Source organism: Kryptolebias marmoratus, linkage group LG10 (genome assembly GCF_001649575.2).
Source record: "Kryptolebias marmoratus isolate JLee-2015 linkage group LG10, ASM164957v2, whole genome shotgun sequence".
Lineage (NCBI taxonomy): Eukaryota > Metazoa > Chordata > Actinopteri > Cyprinodontiformes > Rivulidae > Kryptolebias > Kryptolebias marmoratus.
Window position 1 is genome coordinate 5,099,373 of NC_051439.1, and position 22,354 is coordinate 5,121,726.

Sequence of the window (22,354 nt, forward strand, 5' to 3'; positions counted from 1 at the left end):
AGTTGGTGGTTGTACGACTTTACTCAGATGTTGTTTGTTGTGTTGTAACCTGTCACCATGCCCTGTCAGCGGCTGCGTCTGCAGACTCTGTGGTCTCTTCCTGAGGTCCTGGACGTGACGCTCTGAGAGCTGAGCGTTTTGAGCTGAAGCTCCATCCTATCAGACCTCCCCAGCAGCAAGACAGCCACTTTTCCACAAACAGCTGAAGTTTATGAAGGCTTTTGTCTGAAGATCCTCTGTTTATCTAAACAGTGTCTCTCGCCTGGCTGCCTCCATTACTCTGTTGGCTCCAAAGCTTTCACCTAAAGTCTGCTTCTCAGTACTCCTCCTTCTCAACATCAGGCTCCTGAAAAACACAGCATCACAGCATTGTCTGGATGGATAAATATTGTCTGAGGTAATTATTGATGGCAAAGAATGAGCATCAAAGCTTCCTTATTACTATCCAGTTGTAAAATGTTTGTCCTACATCTCATTCTGCACCTTTGAGATAAAAAATATAAATTACACACCAAAAGGTGTCACCAAATTTGAGGAGGAGCTCTATAACTTAGACAGACTTTACAGTAAAAAGGTGGTGTGAAGTTTAAACAAGTCACGGTAAGTTGGATGTTACATGTTTGAACCAGCATTTTGATATATTTTACGGTTGTTACACAATCCCAGTTCATGTTTTAGGATTTTTACAGATTTTTTTCCATGAAGTGTTCATCTGATAGTTGATGTTGTCACACACCAACTTCAGAAATGTCTAAAAATATTAAAATTTTTGCAAACTCTTCCTATTCCCACAGCCTTTTTGGTTCATGTACAAGTTATACATCACAATGTAGGCGTTTTTGTCTTCTATCACTCAGTGTGTCTCTCACTGCTTTAAGTCTTACAGTTTTCTCTCAAATCCACCCAGAATACTGAGATTGCACACTCAAGCTTTCCTAATATATTTTAGCTCAAAATATTGTCTTCAAAACTGGAAGTGAAGGGTCTTTTAAACTTGTCACATCTCCTACATTAAACCCTATAGAAGCTGTTAGCTGCTATTAACAGCTAATGGGGTTTTAGGTTCTGATGCGTAGTTTTCACACAACAACTGTGTGTTTGAGACTTATTTTTAGTCTGTTTCTGTCTGCTTCTCATTAACTTGGCAGTCAGGGAGTGACAGTGTGGTTACCATGGTAACGCTAATGAGCCAGCATTAGCAGCTTAAACATTTCTTATGATCTTGGTTCTCCTTACATTTTTTATACACATCAGTCCTACGTCAAAATCTGGGCATTTGTTATGTTGAAACTTTGGGCAGTAGCTGCTTTAGCACCATTCAAAATCTTTGCAGAAATTTGAAAAGTTGTTCATCTATAGTTTTAAGAAAAAGGTCCTAAGAGAACTAGGCTCGGTGTTTTATGTGCTAATTTTAGGATTTCACTTTCCAGAAATGAATTTTACAACCTTTAAAGCAAGAAATGTGTACATTAAAATAACAAATAACATTTTTAATCAACATACTTCTTACATCTTGTCATGTATATGAAAGTTGGAAAATCATGATCTAGCCAACTGGGGATTTTTAGATCCAGTCCAACTATAATAAACTTTATAAGAGCTTAAAGTTGTGTAAGTACCTCTTTAGGTAAATTAACGGCGACTGCACTGTTGGTTTCCTTCTTCCTCTCACGGTCCAACTCTGCCTCCATCCTCAGCGCCGTCTCTCGTCTGAAACAGACCTCCTTATCTTTAGTCTCTCTTCTCTTTAGGCTTGTAATTATAGAGGTTAATATCCAAAAGAATTACTAACCAAAACATATATACCAATACAGAAGGTTTCCAGGGCAGTAACATTTGTTTTTTGTGCATTTTTATTGAAGCAGCAAACATTTAAAGTAAATATAGTTTGGGAAACTGGACCTCAACAGAGTTTTAAAGAATTTCCGTTGTTAGTAGTATTGCAGAGAAGTGCACAAACAGTAAAAACTTTGACTTTTTGTAGGAAATCTCTTGGTAAGACTGAACACAACATGTTTCACCAGAGGGGGCGCTGTGGCCAAAAGCATTACTCTGCTTTAGCTCTAATCCACTCTTTCAAAACAAAGTATACTTTCAGATAAAATGTAATGTACAAAAACAAATGTTTTAACAGATCAAAGGAACATGTAAAACAACAAAAACAGGATAAAACCAACACACGCCTGGCTTTATTTCTTTAGGTTTCCAAAAAGAGCAACAACACTAACTCAGCCGCTAAATTAGCGTCACCTACTTCAGCACTACAGCTGAATAAAATGATATCAGAGGAAATGTCAAAGTCACTTTTCCAACGCTGTATGATTTGTCTGAAACAAGCTCTACGAGTCAAGGGGAGAGAAATGCGTGTGCTTTTTCCTGTAAGACATAAAACTGGGCGTAATATCGCCCTCGACAATACGTCACGTCAAACAGGAAGTGCGGAGCAAAAAAAAAAAAACTTTATTAGCAAACACCAAACCTGTGTGTGAAACACGCCTCTTGCGTCTGTCAGACATGTTGTAACGTACTTTTATTGAGTTTATGTTTATATTGTAATGCAACACCTCACGAGACCCACATTCTCCGATACGTCAAATCATTTTAAGACTTTTGTTTTGAGTTGCTTCCTTTTTCATCGCTGGTAAGAGAACCGACTCTATCTGCACTGACTGGTTCCTGTTAGCATGTTTTCAGAAATGATTACACATTCACCCGTTTCTCCAGGGACATTCTCAGAGTTTTAGTTTAATTTGGGTAAATCCCAAATAAGGATAATCTCAGCCAATGTAGTCAAAGAGTTTAAGTTCAATTTTCATTCTGTTCACTTTGAATTGACGCGGATAAATTATTTGGTCCCTTTACACCTCATGGAAACAATGCTTTTTTATTTTAAAGTGATTCAGTTAAAAGCAATTGTCTAATGTATATATGTATGCCTTTAGTATGTTATTGAGTAAACAAAAAGTAGTGTAAAGAAATGATTTGTTGTTATTTTTCAAATACATTCTAAACTAGTATGGACAAATGTGTTGGTACTTTTAATCTTTGTATTATAGTAATGTTTCAAACTAAGTGTTTGAATGTAATTAGTATCACAAGTGCCCTTAAGTTGATTAAGCAGCCATTCAGACTATTTAAAGGGAACAAACAGCAGTAGTTTGGTTGCGTTCACCACACTGAACATGAAGCAGAGAAAGTAAAAGCAGAGCTGTCTGAGGAGCTCAGAAAGAAGATTATAGATATTCGTGTTAAAGGTAAAGGCTACAAGAGCATCTCCAAGCAGCTTCGTGTTCCTCTGACCTCAGCTGACAAGGTTATTAAAATGTATAAGGCTCATAGGACTGTAGCCAACCTCCCAGGATGTGGACGCAAGAGGAAATACAGCCGCAGGTTGATCAGACGGATGGTGGGGATGGTAGAAAAAGAGGAAAGAAAATCATCTAAAACCTTTCAAGTTGAAATCCAAGGTCAGGATAGGTCACTTTCCGATCAAACCATCAAACCAAATCATAATGATGGAAGAAGACCCAGGAGGCTGTACTACTGACAGAAAAACACAAAAAAGCTTGACAGGAAGTCACTAAAATGCATGTTTCTGAGAACCAAAGTTTCTGGAGCTTTTTTTATTGTGTAAAGGTACCAACAAATTTATCAACATCTGTAGCTATTTACCAATATGTAAAGAGTGAATCAGTTTGCTGATAGATGCAGGTTGTTTAACGGACATTTTTGTTTCTCACTACAGTTTATCACAAAACAATCACCTCACTGTTGAAAATGACTTGTTTTTGTTTTATGTCGTAGTTCTTTGTTACCCCCGTCTATGCAAGATGCTTCTCCGGGTTTTGTGGTCCAGACTGGGAGCTCAGCAGGCTTCAGACAGCAGACCAGCTTTCATCACTGCCTCAGCCACTGTTTCCCAATCCTTGCAGCACTACAAGTGGGAGTCCAAACCCAGGACTCGATCTGGGTTGTGGGTCTTTACAAGGAGTCTTCATCAGCAGCACATGCATAAAAAACATGTTCCATCTGCTTTTTGGGGATGTAAAATTCTTAACCTTCCTCTGTTAACTAACTATGACATTACAACCAGCTGTAGAAGTGGACCATTGTGTTTTTATTCAACCAATATTGTAAAATCAGTATTAAAATCAACTTTAAATCCAGCACCGATACCTGGAAAAAGGGCTCCTAAAGGACCACGAACAAAACAGCCGTCTCGAGCCAACCAGCCTTCTGTCAGTGAGGACAAGGTGATTCACCCTCGGCCGTATTATCGAGTTTCTTTTACCTGTTGCCGCTTTCTGTGTTGGTACAGTTATTAACGCAGGTATGGTTTGTTTGTCTGCAGGATATGATGCAATGTATCGCTTTCGCAACAGCAGATCAGTATCATTTGCCAACACTAAGCCATGACTTGATAAACCACGGCTTCCATGAGGTCGATTTACCAAGAGGTATGACTCAAAGAGCTTAAGTTGGAGCTCGAGTTTCCAGTGTGTGATCTGTGAAGGATGCCATCTGGAGCTCTTTTTATGGCTGTCGTGTTTTCATTTCAGATGCCTCAAATGTTCTGGTAATAAGCACCGAAATGGTTGCAAAACCAGATGACAGCGCCCTCATATTTTTCTTCAGGTAAAAAGAACTTTGTCATAAATTCTAACAGGTTGACTTTAATTTGCTTTCAGGAAATCTACGTTTTAATTATCGATTTTTGGGAAATCACAGCAGTCGTTTCAAGGTGTAAAATATAATTTTCTAACTTAAAAAGTTTTTCATTTAGCTGAAGTAGTTGAAAAAAACGGATTAAAACGTAATATGATTCCTTGTCAACGTGAGTGTTTTGACAAAGTTGTTCCGATGTTCCCGATCTACAATTTCAGGGAAGGGTCGGTGATTTTCTGGAATGTTGAGGAGAAAATGGTAAACAGAATCTTCAAGTTTTAAATGGAATTTCTTACCTATGACAGCAATTTTAGGAATATAATTTGTTTTCTGTCTAAACAGATAAAAAAAGTTTTGAGATTACTGGAACATCACGAGATCCAGCCGTATGAAGTGGCATTGGTACACTGGGAAAACGAGGAGATCAACTACACTGTTGGAGAGTATGATAATCTTTGCTGTCACTTCTTTAATTTGCTCTTTAAAGGGGCCCTATTATGCAAAGTTCCCTTTTTGCATGTTTTTATACTTTCATTTGTGGATCTACTGCTTCTAGAAACAATCCAAGCACAAAAAAAAAAACACCCAGCCGTTGACAATAAGTAAATGTTTTATGGTGTCTGCAAAACGACCTGTTTCAAAAACCTTGTGATTGTTGCATCACAATCCCTGTTACCTAGCAACCCCAAGCCGAGCCCAGCCCCTCACCTAGCATCCCAAGTGGAGCTCCACCCACTTCATTACAGGAAGACCATCATGTTAGTTCTGCTGGTTTTACCGCAGCACAATGTCTGCTGGAAAAGGAAAATTTTCTGATGTTGGCTGCAATAAAGAACGTGTGTCTGTGCATGTTCTCCCAGTCACGGAGAACAGAGCTGCGTGGCTTCATTTTAGTTTTGATGGCAATGTCTCCACGATATCGCCAAAGAAAATTGTAGTTTGAACAGCTCAGCTGTCCCAGAAACACGTCTCTGATAAAGTCACGGCAGGTTTGTCTAAACTAACATTAGATCTATGTTAATAAAAGAGAAGAAAAGATCGGAAAAAAATAAAACTGATCTTTACCAGGCGGCCTTCCGGACACTTTTTGGGTTTGGACTGATGATTGCTGCTGTCCGATTCAACAAATCTCAGTTCAGAACCCCTAAGTGCCCCTGTCCCAAAGTCAGAATCCTCAGAGTTTGAATTAATAACGACATAAATGTGGGTCAGATCCGCAGCGTTTAATCCTTCAGAGAGTTTTTTTGTTTTGAGACGGGACTCTGACTTGGGGGGCGTGGCCAACAGCAGCTAATTTGCATGTAGTCCTAAAACCGCTCATTCTGACATGAGCTCAAAACAGGCAGAACTGATCAGGTGAAATCTCAACATCTGAGAAGGATTCTGTGTATTAAATGTAATGAACATGTTTTGTACAGCCTACAGACCTATTCTGACTTGTTCAAGGAAGCATAATAGGTCACCTTTAAGGTACTGTTTGCTTTAAAACAACAAAATATTGAAATCTCTTTGTCCTCAGAGGAAATACGAAGCTTGAGCGAGGCAGTTTTATGCTGAGTGATGAGATGGATCAACAAGACGCTGTTCTGGAGAAATTTGCATTTTCAAACGCACTGTGTTTGTCTGGTGAGAGCTTCAAAATATAAAATATATTTTATTATATTATATATATTTTCAGTGTTTGTGGTCAAATGTTTCTTTTCTCAGCTTAAGTTTGAGCTTGACAGAGTTTTTTTTCTTTTCCAGTGAAGCTGGCGATCTGGGAGGTGGCATTAGATAACTTTGTTGAGTCGATTCAATCGATTCCAGAGGTACAAAAAACAGTCTGCTGAATGACTTTGCTGAAATATGTTAAAGAAACAGTGTTGAAGCTGAAAAAAATAAGAACAAAAGCTGAAATTAGCAAAGCAAAAGCTAAGAGGTAAAATTAGCAGAACAGTAGCTAAAACTAAAGCAAGTATGCTGAAGTAGATGTTAAAGAGCACAACGGTTTTTTTGAGGATTTCAATAATTCTCCATTCAATTTGAGAAAAACAATGTAATCCAATTTAAATATTTCAAAACGTACAAAAGTTGCAAAAACCAAAAGTCAGGGTCGTAATGTCCTGATCAAGCTGAATGTTTTGACATGTGAATGGCTAAAATAATTGAAAGTATGCTAAAGTAGTTACAGTCCAGAAAATTAGGAGGAAAAATATTAGTGTTAACTATGTAATGAATAACTGTGCAGCAGATCCATGCATAGAAGTGAATATTTAAAAAGATTTGTGTTTCAACGTGTTTTCCACAGTCGCTCAAGTCTGGCAAAAAAGTAAACTTGTCCTCTGCAGAAGTGATGCAGAAGATAGGAGAGCTTTTCACGTTAAGGTAAATTCTCTTTTCTCTAAATATCAGTTCATTTTTTTAGCAAGCTGAGCACTACAAATTACTGACGACACCGGTCTCCTCACATAATTTATTATTTTAAACAAGTCGTGATTTAGTTGTTAGTGTAAGGGGTTTTGGGTGGTGCAGCTCTGGCGTCACTTGAGATGAGAAATGTTTTGATTTTTGTTTTCATCCTTCTCTGACAGACACTGTATAAACCTGAGGTCAGACCTGCTCCTCACACCCGATTTCTACTGGGACAGAGAAAACCTGGAAAAACTCTATGACAAGACCTGCCAGTTCCTCAGCATCAACCGCAGAGTCAACGTAAATAAAGCTGCTGTGAAAAATAACAGAATAGTGATGTTTTACTTGAGATTCCCTTGTTTTAAAGCTCTCGTGTGGTTTCAGGTTGTGAATGAGAAGCTGGAACATTGCACGCAGCTGACCGACCTGATGAGGAGCCACCTGAGTGAGAAGCACAGTTTGAGGTTGGAGTGGATGATAGTCATCCTCATTACGATCGAGGTAAAAAGGCTTCAGCAAACATTTAATTTAACCTGTATTCAACAAGTCAAACAACAGTCCACCTGTTGTCAGTTGTCAGCGTTTTACAGATCAGGACATGAAAACCATCTGGTCTTTACCAGGCTCTAAATTTGTTTTTAATCTAACCTCAAGTGTTCAAAAATGCACAACATGTTCCACCAGATCCTTATTTATGAATTAAAAACAAAATAGAAAAGTTGCGAGGGAAGAACTCCATCCAGCCATGTTGCTTCCACAGGTTTAAGAGGTTCAGTATCAGCTGCTGATCAAATGTACTGATTATCTGAGCATCATCAGTGTGACAACCTCTATAAAACCAGGAATTCTGTCACTTTGCCGTGCCAAAGAGGAAAGACATCAGCAATGACATCAGAGAAGCAGCTTTTGCTGCTCATCGGTTATTTAAGGCTTAAAGATAATTTCAAAACTATTTGGAGTCTACCTTTCTATTGAGAGAATAAAATACTCATAAATGGAAAACATTTAAGCCAGCTGCTAATCTTCCCAGGAGTGGGCATCCCACAAATTCACCCTGAGGTCAGACTGTGCAATGCTCAGAGAATTTACCAAAAACCCTAAAACTCCATGTCAGACTCTACAGGCCTCACTTAGCAGGTTAAAGGTTAAAGGTCATGACAGGATAATAAGAAAAGGCTGAACAAGTATGACTTTAAGTTTGATCTGAATGAATCACAAGACTCCTGGAACGTCATTTCGGCAGAGGAGACCAAAGTACTGATGTGTACCCATATCCGTACAAACACCTCATACCAACTGTCAGCATGGTGGTGGAGGGCTGATGGTTTGGGCTTGTTTTGAGCTCCTTGCAGTCATTGATTCGACCATGAGCTCCTCTGTAGACCAAAGGACCAACAGCTGAAGCTCGGACCAAACTGGGTCCTGATGCAACCGAACACAGCAGCTGATCTACAAGAGAACAGCTGAAGAAGAAAAGAATCAAGTTGCTGCGACGGTCCAGTCAAAGTCCAAAGCTCAACCTGATGGTGGGATCTTAACCGAGCCAAGCAGAAACAAATGTCTGCAAACCTCAATGAACTGAAGCAGCGCTGGAAAGGAGAATGGGCCAAAAATCCTCCACAGTCACGTGAAAGACTGATAACGTCCTACAGAAAACCACTACTGAGAGTTATTGCTGCTAAAGGTTTCTACCAGCTGCTGGATCAGAGGCTGGAAGCAGTTTTAAAACATTCAGCTTTTCTAGTTTGTTTTAGTTTACTAAATAATGAAATGGGTTAACCTGGTAAAGATCAGATCACTTTTGTTATGTCCTGAGACTGAAAACCATCAAACTGAAAGATGCTCTTTTTCTCATGACTCTCTTCTCACTGGAGAAATAACACACATCTGTTGCTTGTTTCCCTTCGAAGGTTATGTTTGAACTTGCAAAGATGATCTTCTGAACTGCTGCACAAATCTGAAAATAAAACAAACATCAGAGGCTCCAAAGAAACAACGCTGCTATGTTCAAAGGGATGTGTGACATTAAATCACTAAAGCAACTGAAATTATAAGTATAGAAACATACAAAGAGGGACCCGTTCAGTTTGACTGTCTTACTTTTGGTGTTTTAAGTTTTATAGATTTGAATAAAGAGTGGATATTTCAACAATGCACACTGTGTCTTTAAATTCCCAGTTATTTTACTAACTTAACTTAATCCTGACTTCAGTGATTCTTGACTGGATGTTGTTTTTTCTGACTGCTGTATATTCTGAAGTTCAGTTTTACATTTTGTGCAAACCTTTTTGTGTCTTGCTATTAGTTTAAACTGTTTTGTTGAACTTGAGGAAAACTGATTTTGAACATGAGATCAAAATAACTTGAGTAATAAATATGTGAATGTACTGTATGTAAACATTTGGTCCTGAGCACCAGCAGTTGGTGCTGGGCTGTGAAAGGTACAGTAAATTTGTTCATTGTAAAATGTTTCTCAGTGTCTTCAGTGTTTAACTTGAAGCTGAATGAAACCCTTGTGCAAGAATTCACAAGCAAAGTGTGCAGATAATAATTTATTCAAATAAAACAGTGCTTTCATTATTAAAACTCAGGTGAATACATAAATACAGAGCGCTCATGGCTGTTTTTTCCATCTAGTCATTAGTTGGAGAAGTTGATCTGAAATTCAGTATACGAGTAATAAAAACAGCTTTTTCAGTTTTGATACTTTCAGAGCAAAGATGTGCACACAAAGGTGGGGGGAAAGAGCAAGAGTGTAAGGCTTTTCATTAATAGGGCTTTGCTGACTATCATCGTGTTGATTAAAAAGTAGAATTAGTCATTTAATTTAAATAGATATATTGTCCACTTTGCTATTGCATGCTGTTCTTAAGGCCTTTTTAAAATTGTCAGAGTAGAAATACTTTGATTGTAAATGAGCACAGATTAGCTTCTAGAAGAAATAAACATATTTACAAGATAAATAATTCTTCAGGATTTTCAGATTTTTTTCTATAGGTAAATAAAATAAAAGCTGCACAGTGAAAGCAGTGAAGAAGCTTCATACATTAATATCTAAAAAGTGCGTACGGGTTTACTTAAAAGAAGGCTGCTTCTGAATTCACTTAAATGCTTTCAAAGTTTTAAACAAGTTAAAAATAGTATCTCTCTCTGACGTATATTTCTTTCTGACGTGATTAGTCTAACTTGTTCTCTGAAGGAGGCTCTCAGGGGCTGAGCACTGCATTCAACATTTCCTGGCCAGGATTTTAATGAAACTGACAAAGTAATTATTGGATGTACATCTATAACTGATTAACTTTTGGAGTCAACCCAGTTCAAGATGGTCGTCATACCTAACCGGCCTTAGCCAACATAATTTTTTCAAATAAATTTTACAGATATTGAGCTACACTTGGTTTGGTAGTAGCTGAGAGTCGTCCTCAACACATACTTCAAGCGATAACACACAGCAAGAGAGCAAATCATGTCATTTACAAGATTGGACCAAAATGGCTTTAACTATAACTTCTCAACATAAAATGATCCTAGTTTAAAACTCTGGCATAAAAGACAGCGGACAGTATGACATCCTTTAATATTGAAAATTGTAAATGCAAGACTGGTTTAAATAATATATTAATATATAATAATATATTATTGGATTAAATGATGACGAACTGAAGAGCTTTTTGAAACCTTCCTTCTGTTCCTTTTTTGATTGTCCAACCTATGAAACAAAGAAAGTCAGATTAATGTATTTGTGATTGTAATTAATTTCAGGTTAATTTAAGGCTCAGATTTTGTTATGCAACACTAAAGAAGTTTGAAATGGCTTTACCTTTCATCTAAGCTTGAGTCAGGCTGATTTAATCCCATTCCACTGCAGAGGAGCTGGTTTCCAGGTCCTCCAGGGCAACAGCAAAATCTTCTCCTTCGCTCTCATTTTCACGTGTTCCTTTGGGTTTTTGTGCATCTCTTTGGCTTTCTTTGTCCTCAGGTTCAGACGTTTTAAACGCCAGCTCAGGTTCTGCTTGTTTGCTTTCTTTCGTGTCAGTCAGCAGCTCCACAGGTTCCTCCGTCTCATTTGAGGACCTCTGTGTTTCCTCTTGAGTGTAAATGTCTTCCTCAGCATCCAGCCACACATCCTGGTCGTGTTCCTCCTCTGTTTGTTTTAAAGGTTCCTCTGATTTTGTATCCAAGAGGAGCTCTGCCGTCTTATCTCCTTGTCTTTTTGGTTGTAGAACCTCTACTACCTGGACTTCTAGCGTCTCTCTCTCTGTAGATTTGATCTGTTCTGCTGGTTCTCCTTCCACTCTGTGGATAAAAAAATTCTGAAGCGGTGGCTGAGTCACGATGACGGCTCTTTGAGTTGAATATAATTTAGCAGCTGGTTCAGTTTTTTCTGTGACCTGAGCGGCGACCTCTGTCACTTCACTCTCAGATATTTGTGTTGTATCTCTTTGCTGTACAGAATCCACCGATTCCACCTCCTGATCACCAGCTGCAGACCCCTCAGCCTGTTTCAGTAGTTCAGCTCTCTCTGTAGGTGGAGAAGCTTGTCCAAATTGTATGTTCAGTTTGAATTCCCAAGAAAGGCTTGATGGAGACTCCAGGTTACCTCCTGATGAGATTATTTCTGTGTTTTGCGGGACCTCTAGTCCAATGTTGCTTTGTGCAACGATGTGGCTTTGGGCAGTTTGCAGTCTCTGAGTTTCTGTGGTGTTTTCTCTGAGTTCAGCTAATTTCTCCACTCTTACATCATCTGTTGTCACACAAACTTCTGATTTTTCCAGATTTGCTTTGGTTTCCTCCACATCCAATCTTTCTGGACTGCTAGATGTTTGCTCGTGATCTTCAGAGCCTTGGTGCTCAGTTGTGATTGCAGAGTTTTCACCAGTGACTTCTTCGTCTTGTCTTTCCATATCTGACCGAGCGCTATCCTTGATCGGCTGATCTTCTGCCTCGTCTGATTCATTTTGATCAGTCCCTCGTACTTCTGTCACGGCTTCTGACTGTTTAATAACTCGCTCCAAGTTTTCATCAACTGTTCGAGCTTCTGCTTCTGGAAACCCGGTCTCCACATGCTGTATTACTTCATGAACTGTCACTTTAACTTCATTTATTGTGTCGTCTTCAATTTCTGGAGTGGCGGAGAGATTTTCTACTTCTTCAGTGTTTTCATGGCAAACATCTATGACTTCTTTGGCTTCTGTAACTCCAACCTCGATCACAGTGTCAACTGTACTCTCAGCTGATCTGATCTCAACATCCACCACCTGCAGCCGGATTCTGTGGTTCTCCTCAACCTCCACAGAAGGCACGTGCACCATCATGACCACACTGCCCTCCTCTGCTGTCTCACTGATGTCGTCTCTCACTAATGGTGCTGCAGTCTCAACCACATCGTTAAACTCTGTCTCACCTATGATTTTGTCTATCAATGGTCCTTGAACTGAAACTTCGGGTTCCTCGGGTGAAATATCTTTGAGCTTCTCTGCGACTTCGTGTGTTGTGACAGCAAGATCGGTTTCAGCCACCTTTGCCTCAGTAGCTGGACCTTCACCTGTTTCCCCCACCTCTACGCTCTCCTGTACTCCACAGAGATTCACTTCACGAGTGGGTACACCTGAAACTTCAGCTATGTCTACACAAGGTCTTGAGGTTTCCTCAGGATTTATTGTGTTTTCTAAGACCCAAGCACTCTCAGGTTCCTTGATGACAGAAGAAATGGGAACTTTAGTGAAAGCTTGTATCTCCTCTACAGCTTTAGGAATGTTTTCTTCATGCTCAGCCTGAGCATCACAGAGAGGACTTTCTGGTTTCTGATCCTTGTGGATCTCTGAAAACTTATCCAGCCATGGCCCAGTTTTTCTTTCAGCTTCTTCTGTAACAGTCTCAGTTTGTTCTGGTTGAGGAACATCTTGGAGTAATGTTTGCCTTCCATGTTCCTGAGTGAAATTGTCCTCAACATGTTCAACTGGACGTTGAGACTCCTCTTCATCAGTTTCTGCGTCAGTGATTTCTTTAACATCCTGTGTTGATACTTCTGGCTCCACAAATGTTTCTTCTTCTGACTTGATACCGATTTCAGTTGTCTGTTTAGGTTCATCTGTAACTGCTTCCAGTGCTTGATCATCTGATTTTAGTTCTTCTTTGAGGGATTCGAGGCTCTCTGCTTCTAAATCAAATGTAGGAGCTTCAGCAACTTCTGATTCTTGAACAGCCTCATTTTTAGGAGCATCTTTGGCTTTAACTTCAGTCAGAGACCCTGGCTCCTCTTTGGGTTCCTCTTCCTCTGTTTCTGCCGGTGGAAGTGCATCCTCTGATATTACTTCCTTTTCCAGAGACTGAGCTCTTCTTTCCTCTGACTCTGAAGTGGATTCTTGTACAACTTCAGATACTACTTTAACTTCAGATACTACTTTAACTTCAGATACTACTTTAACTTCAGATTCTTCTTTAACTTCAGATACTTCTTTAATGTCAGAAACTTTAGCAAATTCAGAAACTTCAGTGAGTTCAGAAACTTTGGCAAGTTCAAAAGCTTTAGTAAGTTCAGATTTTTCTTTTACTTCAAATACTTCTTCATTTTCTGAAACCTTGGCAGATAAAAGTACTTCTTTAATTTCTGAAACTTCAAGTTCAGATACTTCTTTAACTTCTGAAACCTTGGCAAGTGAAGGTACTTCTTTCATTTCTGAAACTTCAGCAAGTTCAGATACTTCGATGAGTTCAGAAACTTTGGCAAGTTTAAAAGCTTTGGTAAGTTCAGATACTTCTTTAACTTCAGATACTTCTTCAACTTCTGAAACCTTGGCAGATGAAAGTACTTCTTTCATTTCTGAAACTTCACCAAGTTCAGAAGCTTCTTTACCTTTAGATACTTCTTTAACTTCTGAAAGTCCAGATATTCCTTTACCTTTGTAAGTTTCTGCCAGTTTATACATTCCTTTATCTTTAGAAACTTCTTGAACTTCAGTAAACTCTGCATATTCAGATATTTCTTTAACTTCAGAACCTCCATATTGTTCAGATTTAGGAGTGTCTGCTTGTGCCTCTTTGTTTTCTTGCTCATCACTTACTTCCTCATGTTTCTGTTCGTTTGTACCTACTTCAGCTAGAGCAATATTTTCTGAGAACAATACTTCCTTTTTAAGGGACTGAATTGCCTTATTTTGTAACCCTAATGTTGATTCTTGTAAAACATCAGGTACTTCTGTTACTTCGGTGTGATCAGTTTTAGCTCCATCTGTTTGTGGCTTGGTGTTTTCAGGCTCATCAGTTTCTTCACTGAGAAATTCTACCTGTTTTCTTTCACTTGTATCTGTTTCAGCAAATGCAGTGTTTTCTGAGGTTGCTACTTTCTTAGTTATAGACTGAACTACACACTCTTCTGATTCGAATGTTGGCTCTTGTACAATTTCTTCTGCTTCTTTAACTTCAGCGAGGTCATCTGTCTGTGGTCCAGTGTTTTGTTGCTCAACAGTTACTTCAGTCTGTTTTGGTTCATCCGTATCCGTTTCTTCTGGTACAATATTTTCTGAGAATGGTACTTCTTTTTTAAGGAACTGAACTGCATCTTTGTGTGACTTTAATGTTAGTTCTTGTACGGTTTCTTCTACTTCTGTAACTTCAGCCTGGTCAAGTTCAGCTTCATCTGTTTGTGACTCTATTTCAGGCTCATTCGTTTCTTCACTGAGAGATGTGATTTGTTTCAGTTCATCTGTATCTTTTTCATCTGGAGCATTTTTTTCTTCTTTATTAAGGGACTGAACCATATCTTCTTCTAGTTTCAGTATTGGTGCTTGAGTCACTTCTAGTACTTCTGTACTTTTTGCTCCATCGCTTTGTGGCTCATCAGTTTCTTCAGGGAGAGACTCAACCTGTGTTGATTTAGCAGTTTCATCTGGTACAATATTTTCCGAGAATGATACTTCTTTTTTAAGGAATTGAACTGTATCTTCTGCTTGTACAACTTCTATTACTTCTGTAACTTCATTAGGGTCAGTTTTACCTGCAACTGTTTCAGACTTGTTCTCCTCTGGCTCATCAGTTCCTTCGATGAGACGCTCTGTTTGTTTGGTTTCATCTTTATCTGTTTCAGGTGGTGGAGTATCCTCTGAAGGTTGTACATCACATAACTGAGCATCACCTTCCTTTGTGGCTAACATGGCTGTTTCTGCTCCTGCTTCCAGTCCTTCCACCACAGCAGCAAGTTGGTCCTCGACCACAGCTTGCTCAGAAACCTTATTCATGCTTTCAGTACCTTTTTCTACTAGAAATTGGACTTCTTTCTGGCCATCTGCATCCTCAGTTTCATCTGATGATGTAACAAATATTTCTTTTTCCTGAGAGTCTGTTTTGGAGAAGACTTTTTCATCTGTCACAACTTCTTTCTCTGTGGGTATATTCTCTGTAAACATGGCTGATAACCGGTTCACCACATGGCTCTCATCACTCATTTTCAATCCTTTAATGCTTTCTCGTACCTCTGAAACACCAACCTGATAAACTTCATCTGCAGCAGGCTCAGCATTATCAAACTTCTCGGTGGGAACCTCTGACACAATTTCTGTTAGAAGAGCTTCACTGAGGTGAGAGATATTCTCGGTTTGGGCTGTTGCAACCAGTTCACTAACCGTATCAATTTCTTCAACTGTTAAGCCTGTTTTTAAGGTAGTTGCATCTGATCTTCTGTGTGTTTCCAGAACTTTAGGTTGCTCTGTAACCAATAATTCAAGTACTTGATGCGAGACAGAACAAACAACTCTTTCAGAACTTGGTTCCTCTGAACACACTGGGACAGCCGTTGGGCTTGCAGAGATGGTCTCAGAAACTTCTTGCAGCAGTGACTCTGTGTTCATGACGAGGTATTCTGCTGGTACCGGTGTCGTGTTGCCAGATGTTTTTGATGACTCTGTTAACTGGGAAACAGCAGAAATCATCTCTGTTTCATCTGCCACAGTAAGGTCCACTGGCTCTGGAGCGGTTATGGCCTCCGATGTGATCTCTATCAGGTCCTCTGCAATGGTTTCATCTCTTGCTGCCTCTTCGACGGCTGAGGCTGGAGTGGTCTCTGTAACTACACCCTCCTCTGGAATATCACTGAGCTGCTGATGTTTATCACTTGAGTCTGTGAGTTCATCAGGTTCTTCATTTTCCAAAGCTTCTTTACGGCCTGGCCTCTCCTTTGCTGCAGTTGGCAGGTTATCACCAGGTAGGACTGACTGGGTTTTCTCATCAAGAATGTTCTTTTGGAGTTTTTTGTCTTCTTCTTCTTCCGATGTATAACTTTGTACATCTGCCTGTATTTGGATCTGAACTGGTGTCTCTGCTGTATCAAATTCAGACAGTGGGACCACAGCAGGGGTCTCAGAGTCCTCATCACCTGAGGCTACGTCCTTATCAGCCTCATCTGAAGACACTTGGTCTTGCCTTTCAGCAGACTTCCTGTCTTTTCTTCCTGGCAGGAGTCTCTTTATGGAAAAGGAGGAATCATCTTGAATAACTTCACTGATGCATTCATCTTCATCTTTTACTTTTCGTTTTGGGGTGACAAGTTTTTTAAATGATTTCCACGCTGACCCTTCATCACCCTCTGAAGAACTTCCTGTCTGACTGAGGGGTGAAAGCAGAACCTGTGGAACATCCTTAGAGTATTCTAGGGGTGTCTCTTTCGGTTCACTGTCCTGCTTTTTACCTTCATTATCTTTTTGAGGCGTTTCATCCTCTGAGTCTGAAGTTTTCCGGCTTCTCCTCCTTCCGGATCCACACAAAACAGCTTCCCATGACACAGACGAATCTTTTCTCTTTTTTCCTTCCTCTGTGCTGTTATCTGATACTTGCTCTCCTTCACCCGGTTTTGCTCCATCTACCGAGCCTGGGATTTGTCCCTCTCCGTGGTCCAAAGATGGCCTCTTCATGTGCTTTTGTGGAGTCATAAGCTTTTTAAATGAGGCCCAAGCTCCATCTTCTTCACCCGCTGCTTTGGCAGAGGGCTGTGCAGGAGTTTCCACTTTCTGATTGTCAGCTGACTCTGTGGAGGACAGGAGCTGGTCAGAATGGTGTTCACCAGAGCTGGACAGCTTTGGATCGCTTGACTTTCTGCCTCTCTGTTTTTTAGAGAGTCTCTTAAAACTAGAGCTCGACATGAGCTTTTTCAGAGGACTGGCTTGAACTTTTTCTTTTTCTTGAGAGTTGATAATGTCTCTCCCAACCACAGAGGGGGATTGAACTTCATTCCTGGCTTGATTTGATTCTGCAGTCAGGCTCTCCTCTTTACATTTCTCTTTCTCTGTTGTATCTCTAGGAGAAATGTCCTTCTGTTGATCTTTTACAGATTGATCAGCTGCCTCTGCAGCCACTTTTGCTCCCTCCTCTAACAATTCTTTCCCGGTGACTTTATCTTCCACAAGGCTTTTTCTCTTTCGAAAGCTAGAAAAGATTCCAGTTGTAAAAAACCTTTTAAACTGCGTAGTGATCTCATTTCCATCAGGACCGGCTGGAGGTGCTGGGTGTGGTTCCTCTTCAGGTGTGCCATTCTCCTGAATTGGTGAAGTTGTTCCTGTTGCTGCATCGTGAGATGCAGTTTCCTCTTTGGGTTCAGTTGTTTTCTCCTCTGTTTTTTCTACATAATCCAGAGATGTAGCATCTGTCAGTGTGTTACAAGTTGTTGAATCATTATCACGAGCCTCCTGCGCCCTGTTAGGATCTGAATTTGGTTGAGACTTCTCAGATGTGATTTCATTTGTATTACCTTTGAAGTCTTCTGGTTTGTTTGGTTCCTCCTCAGGCGCATTTCTTGCTATTGAATCTTTGTCAGCAGAGCCTCTCTTTACTGTCAGCTTTAAGCTAATGTTGCTGAAAAATCTTCTGAAACTTTCATTGATGTCATTCTGCTTGGCATCCATTTCAATTATTTCCTCTGTAGCATCCTGATTAGCATCAGCTTCATCGGGCAACTCCTTTAAAATAATTTCAGCATTTTCTGTGGATATCTGCTTTTCTTTGGATGGCTCTGAAGCATCAATGTCTGCAGAGAAGACAGCTAAAGAAGAAAAATAAGATCATATAATGCTTCAGTTACAAGGGCTGTGCTCAGCTGAGATTCAACAAGTCATGTTTCTGTTGGAATGATGCTTGTGTAGTTTGTAAATGACTTATAAAACGTGAGTACTCACCTTCCACAGCAACCTCCTCCTCACAGTGACCGTTTAATGCTGCGACAGAGCTGTCTGCTTTTCCGCTGATCTCAGCAATCTGCACATTTTTTCTGACAACCTGAAATAAAGAGTTTCTTTAATTTCTTTTCTTTCTTCTTAAAAGAAGAAGTTAGAAAACACACAACACTTCCAGTTCTGAATAGAAAATTCTCCCTTACAATCGAAGTCAATGAGTGTTTTGGTGTGTACTCTGCATTCTGGGAGGATTTGAGAGAAAACCATAAGTCCTAACCACAGTGAGACTTTTGGAGACTAGTTAGTAACTCAAAATTGCTACATTTTCTTTTGCAGTTTAATGAGTGTTTGCAACCAAGCAACTAGCGAGCCATGCTGCTGTTTTTTGCGCAGGCAATGTTTGAAAATCTCGTCTCAATCAATTTTTGTGTGCACAGCTTACAAAACTGTATTCTAAGCATCGCACATTATTTTGTTGCCCACCTCTACCCACAAAGTACCCACTTCAGCTCGCCTTGTACCCTCCTTGGCCTCCACACCCCCATGTTTACAAAATAATAAAACACTTTTGAAAAGAAGAGGTAGATTTTGATATTGTTTTTCAATAATTAATATCATTGGCTGGTTAGAGAGCTGCTGTGCAGGTGTCAAAACACAACTCTAGACCTCTAGAATTTACAGAAACTAAACTGAGAAAGCTCTGAGACACCCGCACACTCTGTGACTATTCTGAAAAGAAAAATTGTTCAAAATTCAGATGGGAAGTCAATGAGCCTCGGAGACTCACACAGGGACAATGAGAATCCTGTGAACATTTTGAAACATTTTGGAAACTTCCTCATGAATGATGAAAGAAGACAAGAAATGCCTGCACTTTTATGTCCAAACTAAATAAGAAGTGTAAAGTTTGTGAGAGGACGAATAGTTTCTTTTGATGTTGTTTCTATGGGTTTTTACTAACTTAAAGGAAGATTTGACAAAAACAAAAGAATAATAGCTGAGGAATAATAAAGTTGCTTCAGTGCTTCTGTGTTTGCACCCATTTATTAATGCACATCATGATTTATTTTCCTGTGAAAGGAAACAAAGTATTTTTATCTGTGTTTCAGTGGACTTTCCTGTGTCTCAAGTCCTGCTTTTTTAAACAAACAATGCAGTCCAGTCACTGTTGGACGGGTGAAGGCAACCTTTTACTTAACAACCCTAATTGCCTAAATCTCAAATCCACGAGACAGATTAGTTTGGAGAGTCTGAGCTGGGTTTAGAAAATAAGAAACACATGTCAAGTAATTTGCTAAATTAATTTCACTGACTTATATCCATTTTCAGCTAAGTTCTGTTGGCTGTGGTGAGCATCATGAATTAGGCTGGTTGTAGAGGTACACCAAATATTTACATTTTGGGAGTTTCATTAAAATTCATCCTGTGGTTAATAAAATATTTTGCCGATAGAGACCTGGGCAAAAAATTCAGATTATTTGGGTTTAGTTAGAGATAATTGTTTGATTTTCTTTTTTTAATGCACTGCTGTAAAACTCAGTAACTGAGTTCTGACTGCTGTGTTTCCCATCATACAAGCTTTAATGACAATATGATCACCTAAGGCCACGTCTGTCAGGAAAACATCTGGAATCTGAAGCATTAATCCTCCCTCTGACAGAGAGGGACTGTCAGTCTGACTTCCTGCTCAGCAGGTAATGATGCTCTACGCAAATAATCAATGTTGCCTTCTGCTGAGTGCTGCAAAGAGGAAATTTTATCCCTCTCTGGGGTTACCGGAGTTGCTCTACGAATGACTTCCCTTCAGTGAATTAAAATCTTTGCAACATTTATGTAACAGTAAGACCAGAACTTTGGAGGACAATCTGTCATTAAATATTTATTCATTAAAAGACAAATGTTTAAAACTTTCAACATTATGTGTATTTGTTGCTTAAAAAAATATATATGTATATGTTTTGATCATTTAGTATCAATTAATTATTGGATGGTTTATTCCTGGAACATGAAATTAGTAAATGTAACATCTATAATGCTTTTTTTTCTGGTTTTCCTGTTTATAGTTTCTACCTTGTGTTTTTGGACTGTAAGTACTTCTGCCACTAAGGTATTAAAACGTTCAGCTCTTTCAGGGCATTACGGCTATGACGTTTGTTTTTTAGACTTTTCACACTTTTTAAAGTATTTACCTTTTTTACATTTTTATTTCTCAGTAAAATCTCTTCATATCCTTTAAAAATTGTGCTTTCTGAAAACTACTTCAGCATGCGTACTCTTATCTTTTTATGTGTCCTATTGTGGACTTCTAGTCTTCATATGTGCATTTTTGTTTCCTTATGCATTATTTTTGACTTTTTAGGCTTCTTATCCCTTTTTTATACTTTTAGTCTCCTTGAAGCATCCTTCTTTGTCCTTTTAATCTCCTTATATGTTCATTTTTGTCTTTTTGTCTCTTTATGTATCATTTTTGTTTTTTTCTGTTCCTGCCTTCTTTTTTTTCAGTCTTTTTGTTTTCTTTTTGTATTTCTGCTTTTTCCTGTCTGTCCCTCTGCTTCTCATGTCTCTTCTTCTTCAAATATTTTAACTATTATTGAAAGTTCTGCTGTTATTCACCAACTCAGTAAATATCAAAAAGTCATTCAGCACTCTGTATTCACACTGCATTTTTACAGGAAAAAGACCCTTTTTTAAAGTTGTTATTAAAAGTTTGTGTTATAGCTGCATGTGGTCACTGTTACTTTAAAAGACAAAATGATGTGCAGTCCTGTCCTGACAACAGCAAAACCCAGCCTCAGCATCTCTGCAGCTTTCAGCAACCATTCATTTGGAATCAAGCAACTACAAATCCTAACAAGATGAATCATTAATGTTTGCAATCCCAGGAAACAGAATCTGATACCTTGTCGTCAGTATCCTGCCCAGTTTCAGCATCCTTTACTTTTGCTCTCCCCTCCTCCTCCCCCTCCTCCTCTGCTGCTGCTGCTGCTGCATGGTTGCTGGCCTCCCGTTGCGCAGACTGAGTGTCTCCCATGATCCAAACCGCAGCACCTCACTATCTGTCCGAACACAAGCAGGGTGATGCAGATATCTACCCAGGAAGCAAACAACAAGACTGCAGAGAGAAGGTCTGCTGTCAAATGCTGCAGGCCGGATGTTGGGAAACTATTTGTCCAGCCAAACAAACACCTCCCTGCAGGATCACATGGAGCTCTAAGCCAGCCCAGCCCAACCCAACCCAGCTCGGTTCGGCCCCTCTCTGCATGCATCAAAAGAGAAAAAAATGTTCTGAAGACTGAGGAAATGTCTGAACAATAAGTATGAATCAGGACCAATCTACAGTTCACATGAGACTCAGAGAAACATGTTAATTTAAAACCAGAATTTAAAAAGTAAGGCTATTTTTAATTATCTTTCACTTATTTATATATTTTTTGAGGGAGATTTTATAAACTTGATTGCTAATTTGAATTTAAAGACATTCCTTAAAGGAATGCATATCACCCGCCACCTTTCATGACAAACTTTTAGACTAAGATCATCTCATGTTGAGAAATGACAGAGTTATAGCTATTTTAGTCAAACCTTGAAAGTAAAGCTTTCAGTATGTGTTGGAGATCACTCAGTCACTACGAAATCAATTTTAGCACCATATCTGTAAAACTGACATAGTCATAGTCATTTTTGTTTTAACAAATGTTGATTAGCTGTGGTAGCCATCTTGCAGTGATTGACTCCAAAAGCTATTCAGTTGTAGGTGTATATCCAAGGATTACTTTCTGAAAGTTTCATCAATATTCATCCTGTGGTTTATGAGATATTTTGCTAACAGATAACTGTGTTGACTGTCACAGTTAATGCTAAACTTTTAAGCAAAGATCTTGCACAGTTAGTAGAATTTGGAGTATGTATTGGGAGAGGCAATAAGCTATAACCACACCAAGTCTTAACAAAGTATATGTAAAATTGACTAAATTATTGCCATTTATGTGTTTTATAAGGCCAACTGTTTGTGGGGACCATTTTGAATTAGGCTGACTCCAAAAATAATCTGTTGTAGAGGCTCAACCAATAATGATTTCCTGAACGATTCAATAAAATCTGTTCAGTGGTTGATGAGATATTTTCGTCACAGACAG

General features: G+C 39.2%; 2 protein-coding genes across 2 annotated transcripts; one reads left to right on the forward strand and one right to left on the reverse strand.

Moving 5' to 3' along the window:
• The first annotated feature begins 2,466 nt into the window (after positions 1-2,466).
• Positions 2,467-9,526, forward strand: rmnd1 (required for meiotic nuclear division 1 homolog). Its single transcript, XM_017421577.3, has 12 exons — positions 2,467-2,641; positions 3,805-4,253; positions 4,352-4,457; positions 4,560-4,635; positions 4,884-4,923; positions 5,008-5,108; positions 6,185-6,291; positions 6,412-6,476; positions 6,956-7,032; positions 7,239-7,359; positions 7,444-7,560; positions 8,970-9,526. Exons 2-12 carry the CDS (start codon positions 3,831-3,833, stop codon positions 9,000-9,002), a joined length of 1,266 nt encoding a protein of 421 aa, XP_017277066.1. The 5' UTR covers positions 2,467-2,641; positions 3,805-3,830; the 3' UTR covers positions 9,003-9,526.
• A 72-nt stretch (positions 9,527-9,598) lies between these two features.
• On the reverse strand, positions 9,599-21,355 carry akap12a (A kinase (PRKA) anchor protein 12a). The gene is made up of 4 exons (XM_017421576.2): positions 21,118-21,355; positions 18,222-18,321; positions 10,880-18,088; positions 9,599-10,768 (listed from the first exon to the last, which is right to left on the reverse strand). Exons 1-3 carry the CDS (start codon positions 21,247-21,249, stop codon positions 10,908-10,910), a joined length of 7,413 nt encoding a protein of 2,470 aa, XP_017277065.1. The 5' UTR covers positions 21,250-21,355; the 3' UTR covers positions 9,599-10,768; positions 10,880-10,907.
• Between the last annotated feature and the right edge of the window lie 999 nt (positions 21,356-22,354).